This window comes from Simochromis diagramma, unplaced genomic scaffold, assembly GCF_900408965.1.
Source record: "Simochromis diagramma unplaced genomic scaffold, fSimDia1.1 OVJJ01000302.1, whole genome shotgun sequence".
Lineage (NCBI taxonomy): Eukaryota > Metazoa > Chordata > Actinopteri > Cichliformes > Cichlidae > Simochromis > Simochromis diagramma.
In genome coordinates, this window is record NW_024386792.1 from 11056161 (window position 1) to 11074871 (window position 18711).

Consider the following 18711-nt stretch of genomic DNA (forward strand, 5'->3'; position numbering starts at 1 on the left):
AGATGTCATATATTAGTTTTTTTTCCATTTCTTATATGTCAGAAAAAAAGAAATGAGTATAATTCCAAGTGGAACGAGACCGAATGTGTAATGCATGTTAATTCATTGTTTAGAAGTGGCCTAGTTTGGGAGTGTATGATATATGTTATGTGTGTGGATAACTAATGATTATTACAACTAAAAGACTGTTTAATAATAATAGCAATGATGATAATGTATGTCTTATCATAAACAGAGGCAAACAAACCCTTTTACCCTTCTAGCTTCTGAGCAGGCTGACTGCCAAGTATAGTTTTTGAGCTCCACCGTCTCTCCTTTCCTCTTCTACCGGTAGCCATGGCAACTTCCACGTCGTCCGATTCCAGGACACACTCGGAGAGTCTTTCTCCTGATTCCACCTAGTAACATTCCTTAGCTGATATCCCTATGTCTCTCCCAACCTTGCATCTCTCTAAATTTAAATGTGACACCTCCAACTTCACATTTTAATCCAAACCACCTGCTTACACGAACCCCAAATCCTCCTAAAAGCTAAAAGATGAGCGTGTTTCAGACAGATGTGCTGTCTTCTTGATTGGTGAGACGCAGAGGAGCGTGCAAGACACCATCACCATCAAGACGACAGAGCAATGCTACATCAAGTAACTGACTAGTAGAATTTAGTCAGCCTCACCTCATAAAAAAATATGGGATGGTGTGCTTGTGCAGGGGAGACGAGGGCTGTTCCTTGTGTCCTGGTTTGGATTTGTGCTTCACTGTCAGCGTCAAAGTATCGAGTCAGTCAGGTAGTCAGTCAATGTCTACAGCACGCCAGCATGTCTGAGGCACTGATTCACGTGCCGTGCTACTCTCTGGATGTGTCAGACTTTGTGTGCATGTGTGGAAGAGAGAAAAAGAGAAAGCGTGTGGTGTCTCAGGCCGTTCTCAGGCAGCCATGCAGCTTTGGTGCTCAGTGAAGCATGATAACGAAGGTTAGCAGAGCTATGGTGGAAGGAGAACAGGGTCAGATGGTGGAGACTCTGACATGTGGAAATACAGAGGTTTTGGGAAAAGAGAACAGTTGTCAGTTTGGGTGAAAGTATATTTGCGTGGGTAGACGGAGAGGAATATATAAAGAACAATAGAAAGAACAAGATCATTGTTAAGATTATAAAAGACCCCATGTGTTCATTCCTGTCACATATCTGAGGGAAAGTTTCTGTCAGTGTTTCAGTGTGCCAGAATCAGTCAGTCTTTAAGTACGACTTTTCCTATTCGTCTATCTGTGTTTGCGTGTGCGTACGTATGTGTGTGGGTCCTAATTACCACACTGAGCAAGGGTGACAGTTGGGCCCCCAGGGTGCCGCAGGGCATCTCCTGTAGCCGTGGCGACTATGTTAGGGTGGTAGCACAAGCACAGACACTTTCATACACCAACATGCACACACACACACATACATACACATTAAGTAGGACATTTCCAGATATGACCTCATTCAGTGGGAAGCAGGGTACAGTTAATGGAGGGAGGAGAGAAGAAGAGTGAACAGATTGAGACAGAGCAAGTCAGAGATAGATATAATAACAAGATATAATTGTTAATATCCTGGTGAGTCCACCTCTGCAAGAAATCTCACACCCTGAGAAGAAACACAGTCACAGTCTCAGTTTCTGTGGTGAAAAACTTCAATTTAGCATATTGTTTTTGGACTTGGAATCACTGGGCTTTAGATTAATGTAATGTTTGGAGCATTTATTTATCTGCCCCTCTGTCACTATCTGTTCCAGCTCTCTCTTCTTATCCTTCAGCTTTTACAGAGATGGATTTTATTCAAATGGAGAAGTAACATGAAGTGCAGGTATGCCTGGAAAAAAGTGCCAGACTGCATGGCATAGTTTGCTGGTTAGAGAGTCTGAGACTGCAGCACACAGCTAACACTAGACTGCAGTCTGCGATTCAAGTGGTTTTCTATAATTCAGAGAGTCAAAGGAAAAGAACTTCAGAGGCTGCTTTAGAGTCTCCCACGTGTGTAGTTCAAACTTGCTAGTGCATGCTCAATAACACATACGGACTCGTATGCAAATGCATACAGCTAAAGATGAACACACTCAGACATGTTCACACACAACCACATATTCAGCACATATGCACACAAATACATTCACATGCTACACTACTAGCCTGGAGCTTTGAAGGCTTAGATGCAGTTCTAAAGAGAAGGAGAAGTTGAGCAGGCTCAAGAACTAAGAAGAAACTCTCTATTTCTTTCTGAGCGCAGTATGTGTGTGGGCAAGAGAGAGTGTGAGTATGCATTTAACAGCTGCCACGTGCATTCACATATGCATGTGCGTGCCTTCATCTGCATGTTAGTACGCAGTGGTGGTGTTAATATGTGTTTTTACAGCCATAGTGCACCTAGAATCTTTGGGGACACACTGAAGGATTCATCTGGAGACCTGGGTTGTCACTCTGGCTGTCAACTCTAGCATCCTGGTTCAAAACAGGGACAAAATATAGAATTCACTATAAAAGACAGGAAACATGTAACCTATAAGGCTTTGCATTTTAGCCTCAACCTCATCTCTCCCCAGAGTTGAGGAAAGAAAAAAGCAAATGGAAAAACAGGAAAGCCAATGAAAGCTAAAACAGATGGTAAGTGAGAAAGGAAGAGTGACAGTGAGGGTGGGAAACAGGGGGTGAGAAGCAATTTGAGGAATGAGGAGAGAGTAGAAAAAAAATACTAAGAATGGAGTGACAAAAATTGAGATATCAAGAGGGTGACAGATGGGAGAATAATAAATGAAGCATGTTGTTATTTAACACATCCAAAAGAGACGGGGAACAGAGAAGAAGGGAGAACAACTCCCCACCCTTGTCTCTCTTGTCAAAGTGCCTTCCCTTTGTGTTGAGAGGCGTCTTCAATAGGCATGGAAAGGGAGAGAAAACGAGAGCAATCGAGAAAAAGAGAGGTGAGAGCGGAAAAAAAAGGCTGAAGGGCCAACAAGGTGACAAGGTGGGAAAGGTGGTATGGAGGTATCGAGGGAAAGTCTGTTTGAAGTCCAGAAGTAATTTTCTATCACGATAGCTGTGGCAGAGGCAACAAAACAGAGTTTGTGTGGCCGTGTGTAACGTCCACACATTCTTCACACTATCGACACTTGCAGCCTCAAGTGCGCGAATGCATGTGTGTGAGATTAAGAGGGAAAATCTGAGAGAATGTGCTGAAAGGTACTTGGTCCAATTCTGTAGCATCTCCAGAGAACTCATCAAGTCATTTTTATGTGAATAAATCACTATCCCTGAAGGCACTTCGGCATTTTGCCTCGCAGCTCTCTCCTGGTGTAGAACTGCACACTCAACCATCAAATGTCTCCTCATATAAGTCACTTGTGACACATATGCATGCAACCCAGCCACACCCTAGCACTAACCAGTACTGTGAAATTCATCCTGACATTTAGGAAAATAAGTATGAAGTGCAGTGCCAGTGGGGTGAGTCTAACAAAGAATGAAAAATTGAATTATACTCACAATGCCTTAATTTAATATCAAAGGTAAAACCTAAAAAAAGAAATAATTAAGCTGCAGAGACCTTAAAACAAAGGATTTTCAGTAGTCGTTTTCAAATGAAGGTGCCTCTGTTCAAACCCTGATAAAACAGAGTGAGTCACTGAACTGAGGCCACTGTATCACTAAAACAGATTAAGCGTAACTTTCATGGCCACGGCTTCGTTTCCCCTTCAACCCAGTGTATCCCAATGGGGAGATAATCTGGGAAATGCAGCGGTATCAGGTCCTTTCTAGGTTGCCTGAGAAGCCTTGTGAGACCCTCTGGAGATATGAGGCTTTGATATCAAGACCAATTATGTGGTATAGGCGCACACATCCACGCACACAAACATTAGCACACACACACACACACACACACATGCACACATTCACAAACACATACACACACTCATACATACACACTCATTGGCCTTGGAGAGTGGTGGAGAGGAAAACAAAGAGAGAATGTGATACTGAGGAAACACTGGGCAGGCGGAACATGCTCTGATTTTATCAGCCAGTTGAGCGGAGCTTGAAAGCCAGAGACGATACAGACATAGAGGCAATGAGAGAGTGGAAACAAGACAGGCTGAAACAGACTGAAGAAAATGGATGTGAGAGTATGGGGAAGAGTTGAAAGTATATACATACACACATCCCCGGTCAAACTCGAAATTGAAGCCTTCAATGCCCGTTAACATGCAAAAACACATACAACGAACATGTGCATGAGCACACACTAAAAGATTCACTGTCAGCATTTATGCCAAACATGGACACACTGTATGCAAGAGCATATCCGAGCTTTGCAGAGTATTGTGCAAGTAGACACAAAGGCCGACTCGCGGCATCTTGGAACTCGCAAACCGTTCACCACAAATATATGTGATAAACAGTTGTTTCCGGTCTGAGTCACCTCCACAGAGAATCCCTCAAGATTAAGTATGGCCTCTGGCTCTGCTAATTGGAGCTTAAAGTCTGGTGTAGCCCCTGGGCAGTGTATGCTGTGTGTGGTAGAAGCCATGTGTGTGTGAGCGCGCTTCCGTATAAATTATGGATGGAAAGGGCTGTAGGAAAGTGGCCACACAAGCTTCAGCTGCCAGAGCGAGAAGAGAGACCAAGCTAGGCCAAAGCAGTCGCAATCAGAGCACCACCACATGACACAGACAGGTGGTTTGATAGAGAAACAGAGCAGGGAGACGGACGGGGAAAGATGACAGCAATATTGAGATGGAAAAAAGATGAGAGAAAATAATAGGACAGCAAGAAAGAGAACTGAAAGTGAGATTAACGCAGGACCTGGAAAATCCAGATACTAATGGTGACATTAATGAATTATTTATAGCCAGACATTCTCATTACAGAGCACGGTGCTTTCCCTTTATTGCTATTTTTGTCATGCTATCATTTGCCAACTAGCTTTAACTAACTACCTGCCAAATACAAAATATATGTAAAGTGCAGAGACCACAACAGCAATAAAAACCATTTCCGGTAACCCTAAATCACAAGCTGGGTTCTCTTTTCTATTCTGCTACTCACCAAATAAATGTTAGGATAATCAGAGCAAAGTACCTGAACATGTTAGATGTTAGCTAAAACAGCACTCACTCGTGTTAATAAAAGTATAGACTCAAGTGAGGAAAGGAGACATGAAAATCTATTATTATTATTTTGCAGCCCAAATATTAAATATTGTATTTTTCACAAACACAGAAAAAGTGGAAAAATCAGTTGTTAAAATTTACAAAGTAAAGAAAATTTGCTGAAGCCTTAATTTGTGAGCTCCATGTATTATGGCATAAAAATGCTGTATGGCATAATATATCATTATAATGTTTTTTTTAAACGATCCATATATTACAGCCTGTTGTTCAATGATAATTTTCCATGGAGCAGACGCTGAGATTGCTGTGTTCCTTTCAGCACCCTCAGAGGAGGAGGCAGGCACACCGGAGAGATGTGCAAGAGAGGTGTCACCTGAGTCGCTTCCATTGTCTGATAAGACTACACTGGTTTCTATAAATAATCCGTCACAATTGTCCTTTTCCCCCATTACAGTTTAGCAGTTCTGTCATTTTATGCCTCTGTTGTTTGGTGTAAACTTCTTGAAAGTGGGTAAATTCATAGTTAATTCAGAACTTGATATATAGTGTGGTATGGGAAAAAACACATGGGGGGAATTCGAGCATCTCAATTGGATTAAGGTCAGGCCTTTGACTATGCCACTCCAAAGTATTTATTTTGTTTTATCTTCATCCATTCAGAGGTGGACTTGCTGGTGTGGTTTGGATCATTTTCCTGCTGCAGAACCCAAGTGCGCTTAAGCTTGAGGTCAACAGCAGATTGCCGGACATTCTCCTTCAGGATGTTTTGGTAGAAGCAGAATTCATGGTTCCATTAACTGCAACAAATCTTCCAGGTCCTGAGGCAGCAAAGCAGCCCCAGACCATCACACTACCACCACCATATTTTACTGTTGGTGCGAACTTCCTTTTCTGACATGCTGTGTTAGTTTTATGCCACATGTAACGTTCAGCGTTTCTCTCTTCAGTCCACAGAGTATTTTCAGAGATGTCTTGGGGATCATTAAGATTTTTTCTGGCAAATGTGAGACAAGTCTTTGTGTAACTGTTTTCTCCTTGAACTCTCCAATGGGTGGTATTTTTCCCAGTAACTTTCTTACTGTTGAATAATAAACTCTGACCTTTTGTGACCTCTTGGACGAGTCGTCGCTGCGCTTTGGGGGTCTTTTTGGTTGACCAGCGACTCCTGGGAACCACTGTTCCATATTTTCGCCATTTGTGGATAATGGCTCTCACTGTGGTTTGCTGGAAGTCCCAAAGCCTTCAAAATTGCTTGGTAACCCTTTCCAGATTGATAGATGTCAGTGACTTTGTTTCTCATCTCTTTCAATTGTGACATGTTGTGTTGCATTTCTCAGTCTGCTTCAGTTTGTCAGACAGGTTCTGTTTAAGTGATTACAGGCAGTAATCAGGCCTTAAAGTGGGAGGGAAACTTAGCTTTGTAAAAGACGTGGTTAATCACAGTTTATTCATGATTTAACAAGGTGGGGGCAATCAAGTTTTCACACAGGGCCATACCCCTAATGATAAAGCCCTTGATTTAAAAACTGCATTTTGTGTTTACTTTTGTTATCTTTGTGTAGGGATTAGGGGTGCAACGATATTCGTATCGATATTGAACCGTTCGATACAGTGCTTTCGGTTCGGTACGCATATGTATCGAACAATACAACATTTGTAATTTATTTTATCAACTTTCCTTCTGACGATGCTGTCTGTGTTGAGCGCTCAGTGAATCTGCGTTCGACTACTCCGCCTAGGCTGCACTGTCGAGCGCAGATCCACTGAGCGCTCAACACAGACAGCATCGTCAGAAGGAAGAGAGCAGGGCAAGCTAGCGAGACAGAAGTTAAGCTCTCCTTGCAACATGGACCTCCCCCACCCTCATTCAGATCTGGTGTTTGGAATTATTTTGGTTTTCATGTGACGTATGACCCTGAAGGTAAGCGAGTCATGGACTAAAGTAAAACAGTATGTTGGATGTGCCATGCAATGCTCAATTACATGGGTGGGAACTAGTGTGTTAGCGCAGTTAGCTCCTTAACGTGTTGGCCGTCTAGCCCCATGCACGGGGCGATCGGCGGTAGCTCGTTAACGGAGATTTGCCGTGTTGTGGCGTTAAGGTCATTTCAACGAGATTAACCTGAAAGCACTAGTGGGAACACAACGAATATGACCGCACATTTACGCCGACATCATCCTAGTGCAAAGACAAAAACAACAAGCATGCTACTAACTTTAGCCGAGTCATTTAGACAGCTGTTTAATATGCTGCTGAGAATATAGCCCAGAAGAAGCGGATAGTATAGCTTTTATTTTGGAAAGAGACATTTCTCTGTAATAAACTCTCTTTTCCAAAGATGAGTGATTCCTCAATCAGATACAGGGCTCGCAAAATCGCTAGCCCGACGTCCCGGGGCTAGCGATTTTTTCAGTCGGGCTACCAAAATCTATCTCTTCCCTGCCCGTCGGGCTATTGTAGGAAGGAAAAATATATGTCAATGCTTTTGCATTCTTTCAGAAATGTAGCTGGGTAATTATGTCATTGGCATCGATGAGCCACTGTCAATATGTGACATATTGAAATCGCGTTTGAATTTGCGCTTGTTTTTTTGCTTTCACTTTGCAATCGTGCGAACTGTGTATAGAGAGCGACAGCACTGATCTGTGAGTGATGATAATTTGTGCACCAATTCCTCTGACATTGTCTTATCAATCGTTAGCTTACTATGCAAACATGACAAGTGAAATCTCCCGCAGCAAGCTTAAACATGTGAGAGGTTGATCGCGCAGAGAATCGCTGAGCTTATGTGAGTGTGTGTAAAAGCAGCAGGATATATATTTCAGTTCTGCTGAGCCAAATAAGACAGGTCAGGGTGAAGAAGTGACAGCCAAAGAAAAGCTTACCACAAAACGGAAAAGTTATGACAAATCAGACTATAAGGCAAAAAGAAAGTGCAGCTTTATGGTTTCATGGACAAAAGAATTTCTGTGGCTGCAATATGACGAGCTAAATAACCAGGGCTGCACATAAGTGGTCCGCAGGTGTGCATTCGCTGTCAAAAAAAAAAAACACGCACAAGGGTTAGGGTTACATTTAAAAACTGTACTTTTGAGTTAAAATATATATTTATAATTTTAATAAATGACAAATTAAAAAGGCGTGAACATTTTTTTTGTATCGAAAAAATATCGAACCGTGACACCAAAGTATCGAACCGAACCGAACCGTGAATTTTGTGTATCGTTGCACCCCTAGTAGGGATGGGTACCGGTATCCGGTGCCATGATGGCACCGGTTCTGACATAAACGGTAGTAACCAGACCGAAAAGCAGCGCACATTTTGGTGCTTTATTTCGGTGCTTTTTTTTCCTGAGATGTCATACACTTTGAATTCTAGCCAATCATTTTACGTTTCTGAGGATAGTAGGCGGGTCCAGGTACGTACGTTCTTTTAGAGCAGAGCTACAGATTAAAAATGCCCAAGGCAAAGTGATCAAAAGTCTGGCTGTACTTCACAGCAATATATGCAAACTCAGCAGCCTGCAACAAGTGCTTTAAGCTGATACTGTGATACTGTCAAAGGAGGTAACACCTCAAATCCGATGAAACACCTGGCGACGCGTAGCGTTTTTTTTTAAAGCCGAGAAATGCGCCGTATTTGATAGCTTGCTGCGAGACCTCACATCGAGCACATCTACTGCGGGTGGGTTGCCTGTTATCGGACCCGGAGTTAGCAACATCCCCCAAGAACCCAAAGAGGAGAGTCCTGGCCCCTAGCCCTGCCAGTGTAGCAGAAATGATGACGGATGATGGCAGCAGCAGCAGCCGTTCTTCTCTGCGTGAGTAGCTAAATGTTGTTCGTGTGTAATTTACGTTGAGTAGGCTAACCACATTATTACATTAATACATGTAAGGTGAACTAGCAAACATCATCATAGCTACATGTGGCTGTCTTCTTGTTTGATGCCAGATACTCCCTTCACCCTGGCCAAAAAGGCTAAAATGACCAAAGAAAAAGTGGAAAACAGTTAAACATGAGAGGTTTTTGGACAAAGTTTGTGTTTTTTCCATTGTTTAAGCACTGCTTCCAGCCAAGAATGATACCATATATGCCCTATAGCTGCAGAAAACGCTAACATTGTTATCTTTTTACAAAAAAAACAGCTGAACATGAGAGGTTTTTGGACCAATTTTTTGTTCTCCATTCTTTAAGCACCAGTTTGAGCACCGTTTAAGCACCGGCACCGTTTCAAAAGTACCGGTTTGGCACCGGTATCGGATAAAGCCTAAACGATACCCATCCCTATCTTTGTGTAATATTTACATTTGTTGATCTGATGATCTGAAACATTTAAGTGTGACAAACATATAAAAAATCGAAAATCAGGAAGGGGGAAAAGACTTTTTCATACCACTGTACTTAATGAGGATCAATACACCTACTAAAGATAGGATCTCTGGGGTTTAGAGTAAGTAAAGCAATTCAGACTGTTCCTGTCTTGGCTCTGTCTTTGTGCCATGAGTCAGCCTTCAACACGCACCAAAAGGATACCATGGGACAAACTTAATTAACAAAGCAACACAAAGAATTAATTATGTTCACTGTGGTTGTCAGTTTTGGTTTTACAGTTCTTAGAAAATGACACATCACACATTCACTCAAACACGTACATACAAACTGACCTGAGTGACATGATCTTGTATGCATCAGGCAGGTAGCACCGCGTGTTTTCCATCTGGACGGGGTCCGAGTCGCAGATCTTGTCATCAGTGCGGCCGTAGTTGGCACTTTCAATCATGATGACATCTGTGCCTGGGCAGCGTAACTCAATGGGGTAGGACTCACAGGACAGCTCCCTGCGGACTACTGCCATGGGGATGGGGGCACGGCCATAAACTGGACAGAAAGACATGTGTATTGATATTAAGTCTTTGTTTGGTGAAATACTCCAGACGTTTTGGTAGAGACATCTTTAATTTACTTGGACTGCAAGGCCTGAATTATTCAAGAATAGACTGTGTTCAACTGAAATTGCATTTGTACCCTTGTCATATAGACGTAATTATTCAGACTATATGAAAACAATAGCATAACAAAAGACTTCTTATAAGGGCACGTCCACTGTCGCGAGTGAACTGACTTGGTAATTAGTGCTTTGCAGTTAGCAGTATTGGACATCATTCTAGATAGAGAGTAATTGCCTGGCAATTTCAACAGATATTTAGTGCTGCAGATAATATTCAAAGATAGCAATGCCTAATTATTCTCACAAGTTGCAAATGTGATGCAAACATCCACTAGGACTGTACTGTAATAGGGAACGTCATTAATTTCAATGAGTCTGAAGTTACCGAACATTCCCGATATTTTTTTTACTTCACTGGCGGACGCTTTTGTGCCACACAACTCCCTTTCATCTAAAAACAAAATGAGCAAAAATCAGAAGAAAGGCAAACTCTTCTCATCAAAAGTATTCTTAACAGTGTCATGATTTTGGATTCTTCTTGTTATCGCGATTCCATCACTTCTTTTATTTTAATCCTTGCTTCCTGTGGATTCCAGCTAGTCCCCGCCAGCCAGCCCCCCAATGCCACACAAATAGTTTAAAAAAAAGTTTTCTCCTTGCTCATAAGCATTTGGACTTTTCTCCCCTTTCTCTCATTCTTTATTTTCATGTTCTGCTAAAACACCTTATACATACCTCCATGTGACTGAAGCTATTACATAGAAGTGCAGTGACAATAATGGTGTGGTTCTGGGTGTTAGTGTTGCATGGATTATTCTTCTGAGGTGCTCAATTGTATTGCCCATGTCTGAATCCACCTAACCTTTCCATAATAATAATGCAGATTTTATTACACACACACACACACATATATATATATATAGCACTGCCCATCTAGACCATCTGAGAATTTTTGCTATACAGGGTGCAATATACATATTATGCATTTCCCACTTGAATAAACTAATAACATTTATTAAATCTACACAAAACTAATGTGGAAGGTTGCCAGACCCAGCGCTCTTTTTGGAAGAACATATCCTGTCAAATCATTTCTTAAAAGCAGAGAAACAAGCACATGTATACACACATGAATGTATGGACACAAAAGCAATTAAAAAGACACAGACATACAACATCTGTGTAAAGCGAGGCAACGCTCCCTGTCATGGTAACCATAGTAACCCCCTCCACCCTCCCTTGGCTCTCTCATTGGTTAGAGAAGCGTCATGGTTACACAAATGCAGCAAAGAATCTGAATGAGCTCAATGACACTGTGCCCGGGCTCAACTTAATACTGCCCTTCACCACATCACAGACACACAAGCACGGAAGCACACGCACACACACACACACACACACACACACACACACACACACACACACACACACACACACACACGCACACACTCATGCATACAAATGCTCGGAGTGATGGAATGTAGAGGTGGAAATTCACAGCCAGCCAATATCAGTGTGGTGTTGGTACCTGAGGGAAAAACATTGATAATGGCAGGAGGTAGCTTAGAGATAAGACTGATATATAAGTGGCATTTACTGAAAATGTCTTCTCTAATGAACAGACACATGCACACACACGTATGTATACCACTGCAGGCTATGATTAGACCTTAAGCACACATTCAGACAGGATGTGTGTCTCCAAAGTAGCTGAGGATTTAACAGGGCATCATGCAGTTTTGTCTGTGTAAGCAGGGGGTCTTAGTGCACTGGGTCATTACTGTGTGAAAGTAAGTGTCAGTTTATTAGTTTTTCAATGGCTGCATCATGACTCTGTGAGCATGAATATAAATTCTGAAGTGAGGGTTAATTGGAGCATGCGGGGATCAATAAACAGCATCGTAAGGCAGCTGTCTAGACTAGCTTTGGATCAGATGTCTTACAGTGTTGCCTTACAGGGTCCCCTTTGGGTATGAAGCAAGCATTATGACACAAACTCACACACACACTATTCAAATGAGGGGTCTATCTGTATTCCCATTAAAAGCCACTCTGCCTTTGTAAGCAGGAGTAAATGAACTGACTCGTACATGCCATCCTGTCTCGTCTGTCACATTTTAATTTATCTTATTATATCAGCTGCCTCACCTATAAAGCTGCTGTGCTTAACCCTGTCTCCAAAGGACCCTCTACACATATTTCTGTCACCTGATACACATGCATTCACTCGCACACACACATTATGTGCACATATTTAGCTGTCTGTCTTTGACTACATGTAATAATGTGTGAGCTGGCAAGTCCATGTTAATGTGTCTGTCATTAGTTGTGTAAGTGGTGACAGAAACTTGGCAGCAACAGACAGTACGGACAGTCTTATTCAGACACTCTTATTGCCTCGGGGGGCTGAAACAAAAGGATATTGATTTTTACATTTGGGCCAAGAACAAGAGAGTGGCGAAAGAGGTGGATAGATGGAAAGAAGGAATGGGTGAAAGGAAAAAGGAGAGAGATTTAAAAGGTGATCTCTCACTTGAACTGCCAAAGCTTTTGGCCAATGCTGATGTCTTAAATGTGGGGTGCTTTGAGTTACAGGGAAAACAACTTATTTTAAGTGCATAAGATATTCTAAAGGTTAAGGCTAGCAGTACCCTCATTGTTTTATCAATATCTGAATATATATATATATAGATATATTCATATATCTATATATATATATATATATCTTAGCTTGATCATTGTCAACCAGCAGGGGGTGTATCCCATTTTGACCTCAGTAACCTCCAGCCATATTTGGCACAGATGTTCCTGTATACTATGTCAGCCGCTTGGTTATGGCGTCCCATGTATGTCCTGCCTGCTAGCATCTCACACCCTGTTATGTGCTGGATTATCTCAGGGCATCTTTGCACAGCCTGCACCTGGGATCTTGCCTGGTGTGGTAGACCCCAGCCTCCATCAATCTTGCGCTTAGAGCTTGTGTCTGTGCTGCCACAATTAGTGCCTCCATGATGTCTTTCAGTCCAGCTTTGTCTAGCCATTTAGGATTTTTTAATATCACACCCTTCTTCTACCTGCCAGTGGCCATGGCATGCAGTAGCGTGTCCATCCATGATGCTTCCTCTTCTTACGCCTCTTCTTTCTTGGGTTTCTGCTGCCTGAGGTATTTACTAAGCACATGATCAGTTGTGGCCATCTGTCTGTGTGCTAATGGATCTTTGTTCTTTCTTTCCTGGATAGTGTTTCTGACACTCACTAGTTCTCAGCCTCCTTCTTTCCGCTTAGTGTACTCTTCTGGGGTTCCATGGCGATCAGGCCTTTTCAGCCTCCGGTTAGCCATTCCGGGTACACCTCATCCATTAGCAACTAGTTAATTTGTGCTTCCAAGGGTTCACAAAATGAAGTAAATCCTTGAGCCAGTAGGTGTGGATCATGCCAGAGTCTGGTGCTGTCCGACTGTTTATTTTTCTTGGATGGTGACTAGTGAACCCAGAAGACAGACAGATACAGATTGGTTACCTAAATGGAGATGACATAAATGATGACACTGCCGCGGACTGCCAATAATTCATACTCAGCTAATCCCAACCAGCCACACCTTTACCTGTGAAGCACAAGAGTATAACTTGGATGGTTCAGTGGAGAACACTTGGTTTATTCTCCCAGCTTCTGGTATAACTGTTCAAGCTAATTGCTTTAAAAGGTATACCAGAAGCCATCACACTTCATCACTCCTTCCTGCAGATAGTTGGCTAACGTCCCTTTGTTCTGCCTTGATCTTGGCCACAAGTCTTTTTCTCCATGGAAGATACAGCTCCTTGTGGCTGTTGTTAATCTTATAGAGTTATAGGTTCCCAGCTTAGCCATGGTCTTCTGTTTCAGGTCAGCTGCCCTTGCATTTAATCTACCAGTTGTTTTCAGGACTTGGTGCCCAGTCTTGGAGAGTGGGGATGATGACATTCCCCCTCAGACCTGACGTCTTTGTGTTGTAGGTCACTCAATGTGTTGTACCTCAGTCTCTAGTTGCAACAGCAGTTGCTTTTTGCAGATGTTGATGATGTTGCAGCTAATGATTCGAAGCATACCGCATCATCTGTCAAATATGGTGGAGGCAGTGTTATGGCATGAGCATGTATGACTGCCAGTGGAATTGGGTCACTACTGTTTACTGATATGTGATAGCTTATAGAAGTAGCAGGGTGAATTCTGAAGTGTACAGGCCTAGACTCTCTGCTCAGAATAAGCCAAATTCTGCAAAACTGATTAGACAGAGCTTCACAGTGCAAATGCTTCACACACAAGTTCCTTAAAGGAAAGAAACTGGATGTTCTTCAGTCAGTCACCTCCACCCAATAGAGCGTATAAAAAACCCGTAAAACCCTGCCAAAAAAAAAAAATCCAAAAAACAAACAAACAAAAAAAACCAACCAAAATAATTCCCAGATTCACGTTTAAATGTCTTTTTGTTTGAACAATCCTAAAATAATATGGGTCTGTGGAGAAGACTGAGTGGTTGCTGTTGTGTGCCCTCAAGCTGGTGTCCTTGTTTCAGCTGTACAGGTTTCCTCACAAAGCAAAAGGAACATACTTTGCATACATCAACTCATTCTTTAGACATCGATGCAAATATATTTAACTGAAACTCATCTCTTCCTGCAAAACCAAGCCCTTGGTGTTTATATGCCTGACTATAAGCACTCCCTGTGTGCCTTTTAATTGCATCCATTAGTTTTTAGGTGGGATTTCTGGCAACGTTGGTGCAAGTACATGCTTGATGGTGTGTTTGTGTGTGTGGTCCAGGAATCACTTGCTGTAGAGACCTACATCTATTTAAAATGTGGATACATATGAGTGTTTGTGCGTGAGTGCATGTTACAAAGTTACACAATGTGAGTGACAGGAGCTATTAATAGGACCAAGTTCAAATGGGCCAGAGCTCCCTCTCAGAGTCTTTTAAGCCTATAGTCATGTAGGAAAGGAGGAAATATAAAGTTGACCTACTGGACTGCATCTGCACTGAACATTTTGTACGTGTGAAAAATTTCTGTGTGTGCAATAAAATGGTGCCCTGAGTTTTGATTCTTATTTTTGGTTTTACTGTTATTCTTTCTTATGCTCATATTTTCATGGTGTCCTCATTGTCTCCCCATCTTGCCCATCTCTGTCTGGTCTATGTGTTTACACATTTGTCCTACTGGTTTCCACTTACTGTCTTATTTTGGTAATTGCTTTTTCTTGTGTGTCTCCTGTGCCTTTGCCTCTTCGCTCCTTTATGATTGTCTGCGCTATCCTGATTAGTTTCACTCTTGTTTTATATATCTTCACTTGTCTATTTTTCATGCATTCATTATTTCAAGTCTGGACAATTTTAATTCATTATTATCTGGTGTCAGGGAATAGACAGAGAGACCACGTTTCCTCTGTATTAGCATCTCTTCATTTGCTCCCTGTTAAATCCAGAACTGAATTTAAAGTCTTTCTCCTCACACACAAACTCTCGAATAATCAGACCCCATCATATGTTAAAGACTCATAGTATCATATTATCCTAACAGAGTGCTTCACTCTCAGACGGTGCTTACTTCTGGTTCCTAGACTTTTTAAAAGTAGAATGGGAGGCAGAGCCTTCAGCTATCAGGTCCCTCTCCTGTCAAACTAACTCCCAGTTTGGATTGGGGAGACCTACGCTCTTTCTACTGTACTCATCACTTTCATTTTTGATAAGCTTATAGCACGGTTCTGCTGGAGGTTTCTTCCAGTTAAGAGGGAGTTTCTCATTCCCACCATTGCAAACTAATTGCTCATATGGGGTCCTTTGATTGTTAAGGTTCTCTCATGAATACTGCAAGGTCTTTACCTTATAATATAAAGTGCCTTGAGGCATCTCTTGCTGTCATGTGGTGCTTTATAAGTGAACTTGAATTGAACAGTTGCCACCTTGCTTTGTAATCAGCCCATGCTGTATGTAGTCTTGTGCATCCCTTTGTTGGTTTGTCTGTTTATCTGCTGTGTGTCGGCCTCCTTTATCCCATCTGTGTTGTTTCAAGACTCATTTGTATCCTTGCTTTTTTGTGCCTGCTGAGTAACAGCTCTTTGCAACAAATGCTATTTGTTTTTTGAAAGAAGTCCAGCAATAAGCCTTTATTTTAGCAGACAATTGTGACTGTTATAAAATTAACTAACATTACCTATTGCTCTTATCAATACAGTTATTAAAAACACAGACTATAGCTTAAAATAATCAACAGCTGTTTTATGACCAAAACTTTTTTCTTGCTTTTGCCAAATGGACTTTAGTCACATAGATATTTGACTGAAAATCTTTAATGTAGCAATAGTAATAATTGAGCAATACAACACATTTCAATTAACAAATTAAATGTAGTTTTTTTCTCTCCTTTTGTGGTTAGGGCAGTGCAATGAGTAGTGTGTCCCTTACCAATGGCTATGGGGGAAAAGAAGGTTGAGATCAAGAGCAGGCATCTGGTCCACATGACGTCTGAGGATGACCTGGAAGTAGATATGGAGGTACTTCCTGCTGAGCCCAGACGGTCTTGTGGCGAGCTGTTTATATGTCACAGCTCAGTCTTCCTGTCACCATACAGACCTGGGAATTGACACACAGAGAGAATCTGCTCACTTGGTTTGCCATACGTATACACATTAGGATGCTTTATGTAGGCCGCAATACACAGATTTACTAATTATTCCAAAATATGATCTTTTTCTTATTTTTTTTTCTTTCTAACAACAAATAAACAAGTAAACAACAACTGACAAAGTTTATCCAGCAAAGAAGCAGATTTTCCTCAAAACATTTAACTGATTTATAGTGGATGGACATTTTAACAAACTTCAAAATAACAAAAATCATTTCCTTATGAGAGAAAGAAAGAGAGGACTAAATGACAAACACTTGTACCTCAATCATATTTTCAGAAAATTAAAAAAAAAGTTAAAGAAGACCAATTTTAAGTGGATTTGCCTGCTAGGTAAGTAAATGATATTCTGCAGACACACAGAGAGGACCTACAAGCACATAAAACTACAAGATTATGGATCATGAATGTATAAAAACACTTTGATAACATTTATTGTATAGTTTTTTATTATTAATCTCTGTCTCTCTTCCACGGCATGTCTTTGTCCTGTCATCCTCCCCTCACCCCCAACTGGTCACAGAGATGAGCCTTGTTCTGCAAACCAATTTCTTCCTTATAAAATTGAATTTTTCCTTCCCACTGTCTCCAAAGCGTTTGCTCATACAGGGTCATATGATTGTTGGGATTTTCTCTTTATTATTTTATTACAATGGAAAGCGGCTTGCGGCAACTGTTGTTGTGATTTGGTGCTGTATAATTAGACTGAATTGAATTCAATTAAATTAAATAGCTTAGGGAATTAAAAACTTCTGTCCAATTTGTGATTATTTTTAAGATCTACAAATTAATATATTCTTCATTAGGTCATACTAAATATCTCATCTGCTTTAAAAGATTCTAAAGGAATTAAAATCACATTTTTAAGCTAAAAAAAAGCCATGATAGTGTGTTAAACACAACAAGAACAGGATATTTTGTGCAAATCCATATTTCAAATGGCAACAAACCATATCCCGATTAATCCATACACAACACAAATCTGCCTGGAAAATGCAAGACTAATGTTATATGCAGACCTTGTCTAAAAGAAATAGTAAAATAATGCAATGGTGCTTAATGTTTGCATAATGATGCTTTTATTAGGATTCACTTCACTTGGTATTACACATCAGCATCAAAGTGTGAAATGTATTGATGTCCCAACCTAATTGTTCATTTCATGGTCCATCAGCAACAAACAATTAATACAGGGATGGTCTCTGAGATAAGTTATAGCAGTGACAGACTGGTAAGCATCGTTTCTCCGTCTTTTTTCTGAGCAGATTAAAAAGACCAGCACTGTTCAATCACTTGCTCACCGCCCACTCACTCTTATCTCAACTCAGTGGCTCTCTTTGTTTTTTTGCACTGCAAAATTCACTTTTTAAATAGGAAAAGCTGCAACATTTACATTTAATTTGCAGAATTATGTGTGTATGTCAAGTTTAAAGTGTGCATGACATAAAGGATAATAAAATCTTCACACAATCATCCTTTTCAAACAAACATCAATTTCATCAGGGGAGTAGTTCTAAGGTAGCAAAAGCCATCTTTGTGCCTAAATGTTCACCGTTCTCAAGGGAACTCATACTCAGCTCCGGAAAAACAAGCACATCAAGTTTGTAAGTGGGAGCGAGAGGGGCTGGAGAAATATGCAACAGCCGGGGACAGATGGAGCAAAGCAGACAGCCACAGCCATGGGAGATACATCATGTGTAACAGAGACTATTGATCAGTGTGACCATATCATTTTTGTCCAGCAGAGACTGAGACAATAGCCAGCTATTTCCATCATGTCATGCTGTGAAGGCAATATCTGCTTTGGCACAATCCTCTGCCTTTGATATTTCTTATAACTGATGTTATCAAAAGCCTTTTAATTTATAGAAAATGCCAGAATCACACAGGCCCTTTTTTTTTTACCAGAATCACACAATATATGTATAACGTATCTTCAGAGCATCTGAAATGATAAAAAGCCTCA

At 41.1% G+C, this 18711-nt stretch overlaps 1 protein-coding gene across 10 annotated transcripts in view; it reads right to left on the reverse strand.

Moving 5' to 3' along the window:
* The window catches only part of adgrl3.1 (adhesion G protein-coupled receptor L3.1), a 117921-nt gene that overhangs the window by 71469 nt on the left and 27741 nt on the right, over positions 1-18711 (reverse strand). For all 10 annotated transcript variants that reach the window (XM_040024426.1, XM_040024432.1, XM_040024430.1 and 7 more), the window contains exons 3-4: positions 16526-16693; positions 9803-10016 (exon numbers count right to left, since the gene is read on the reverse strand). In XM_040024426.1, the coding sequence (XP_039880360.1) occupies positions 9803-10016; positions 16526-16580 (269 nt within the window). In that variant the 5' untranslated portion in view covers positions 16581-16693. The remainder of the gene's footprint in view (positions 1-9802; positions 10017-16525; positions 16694-18711) is intronic.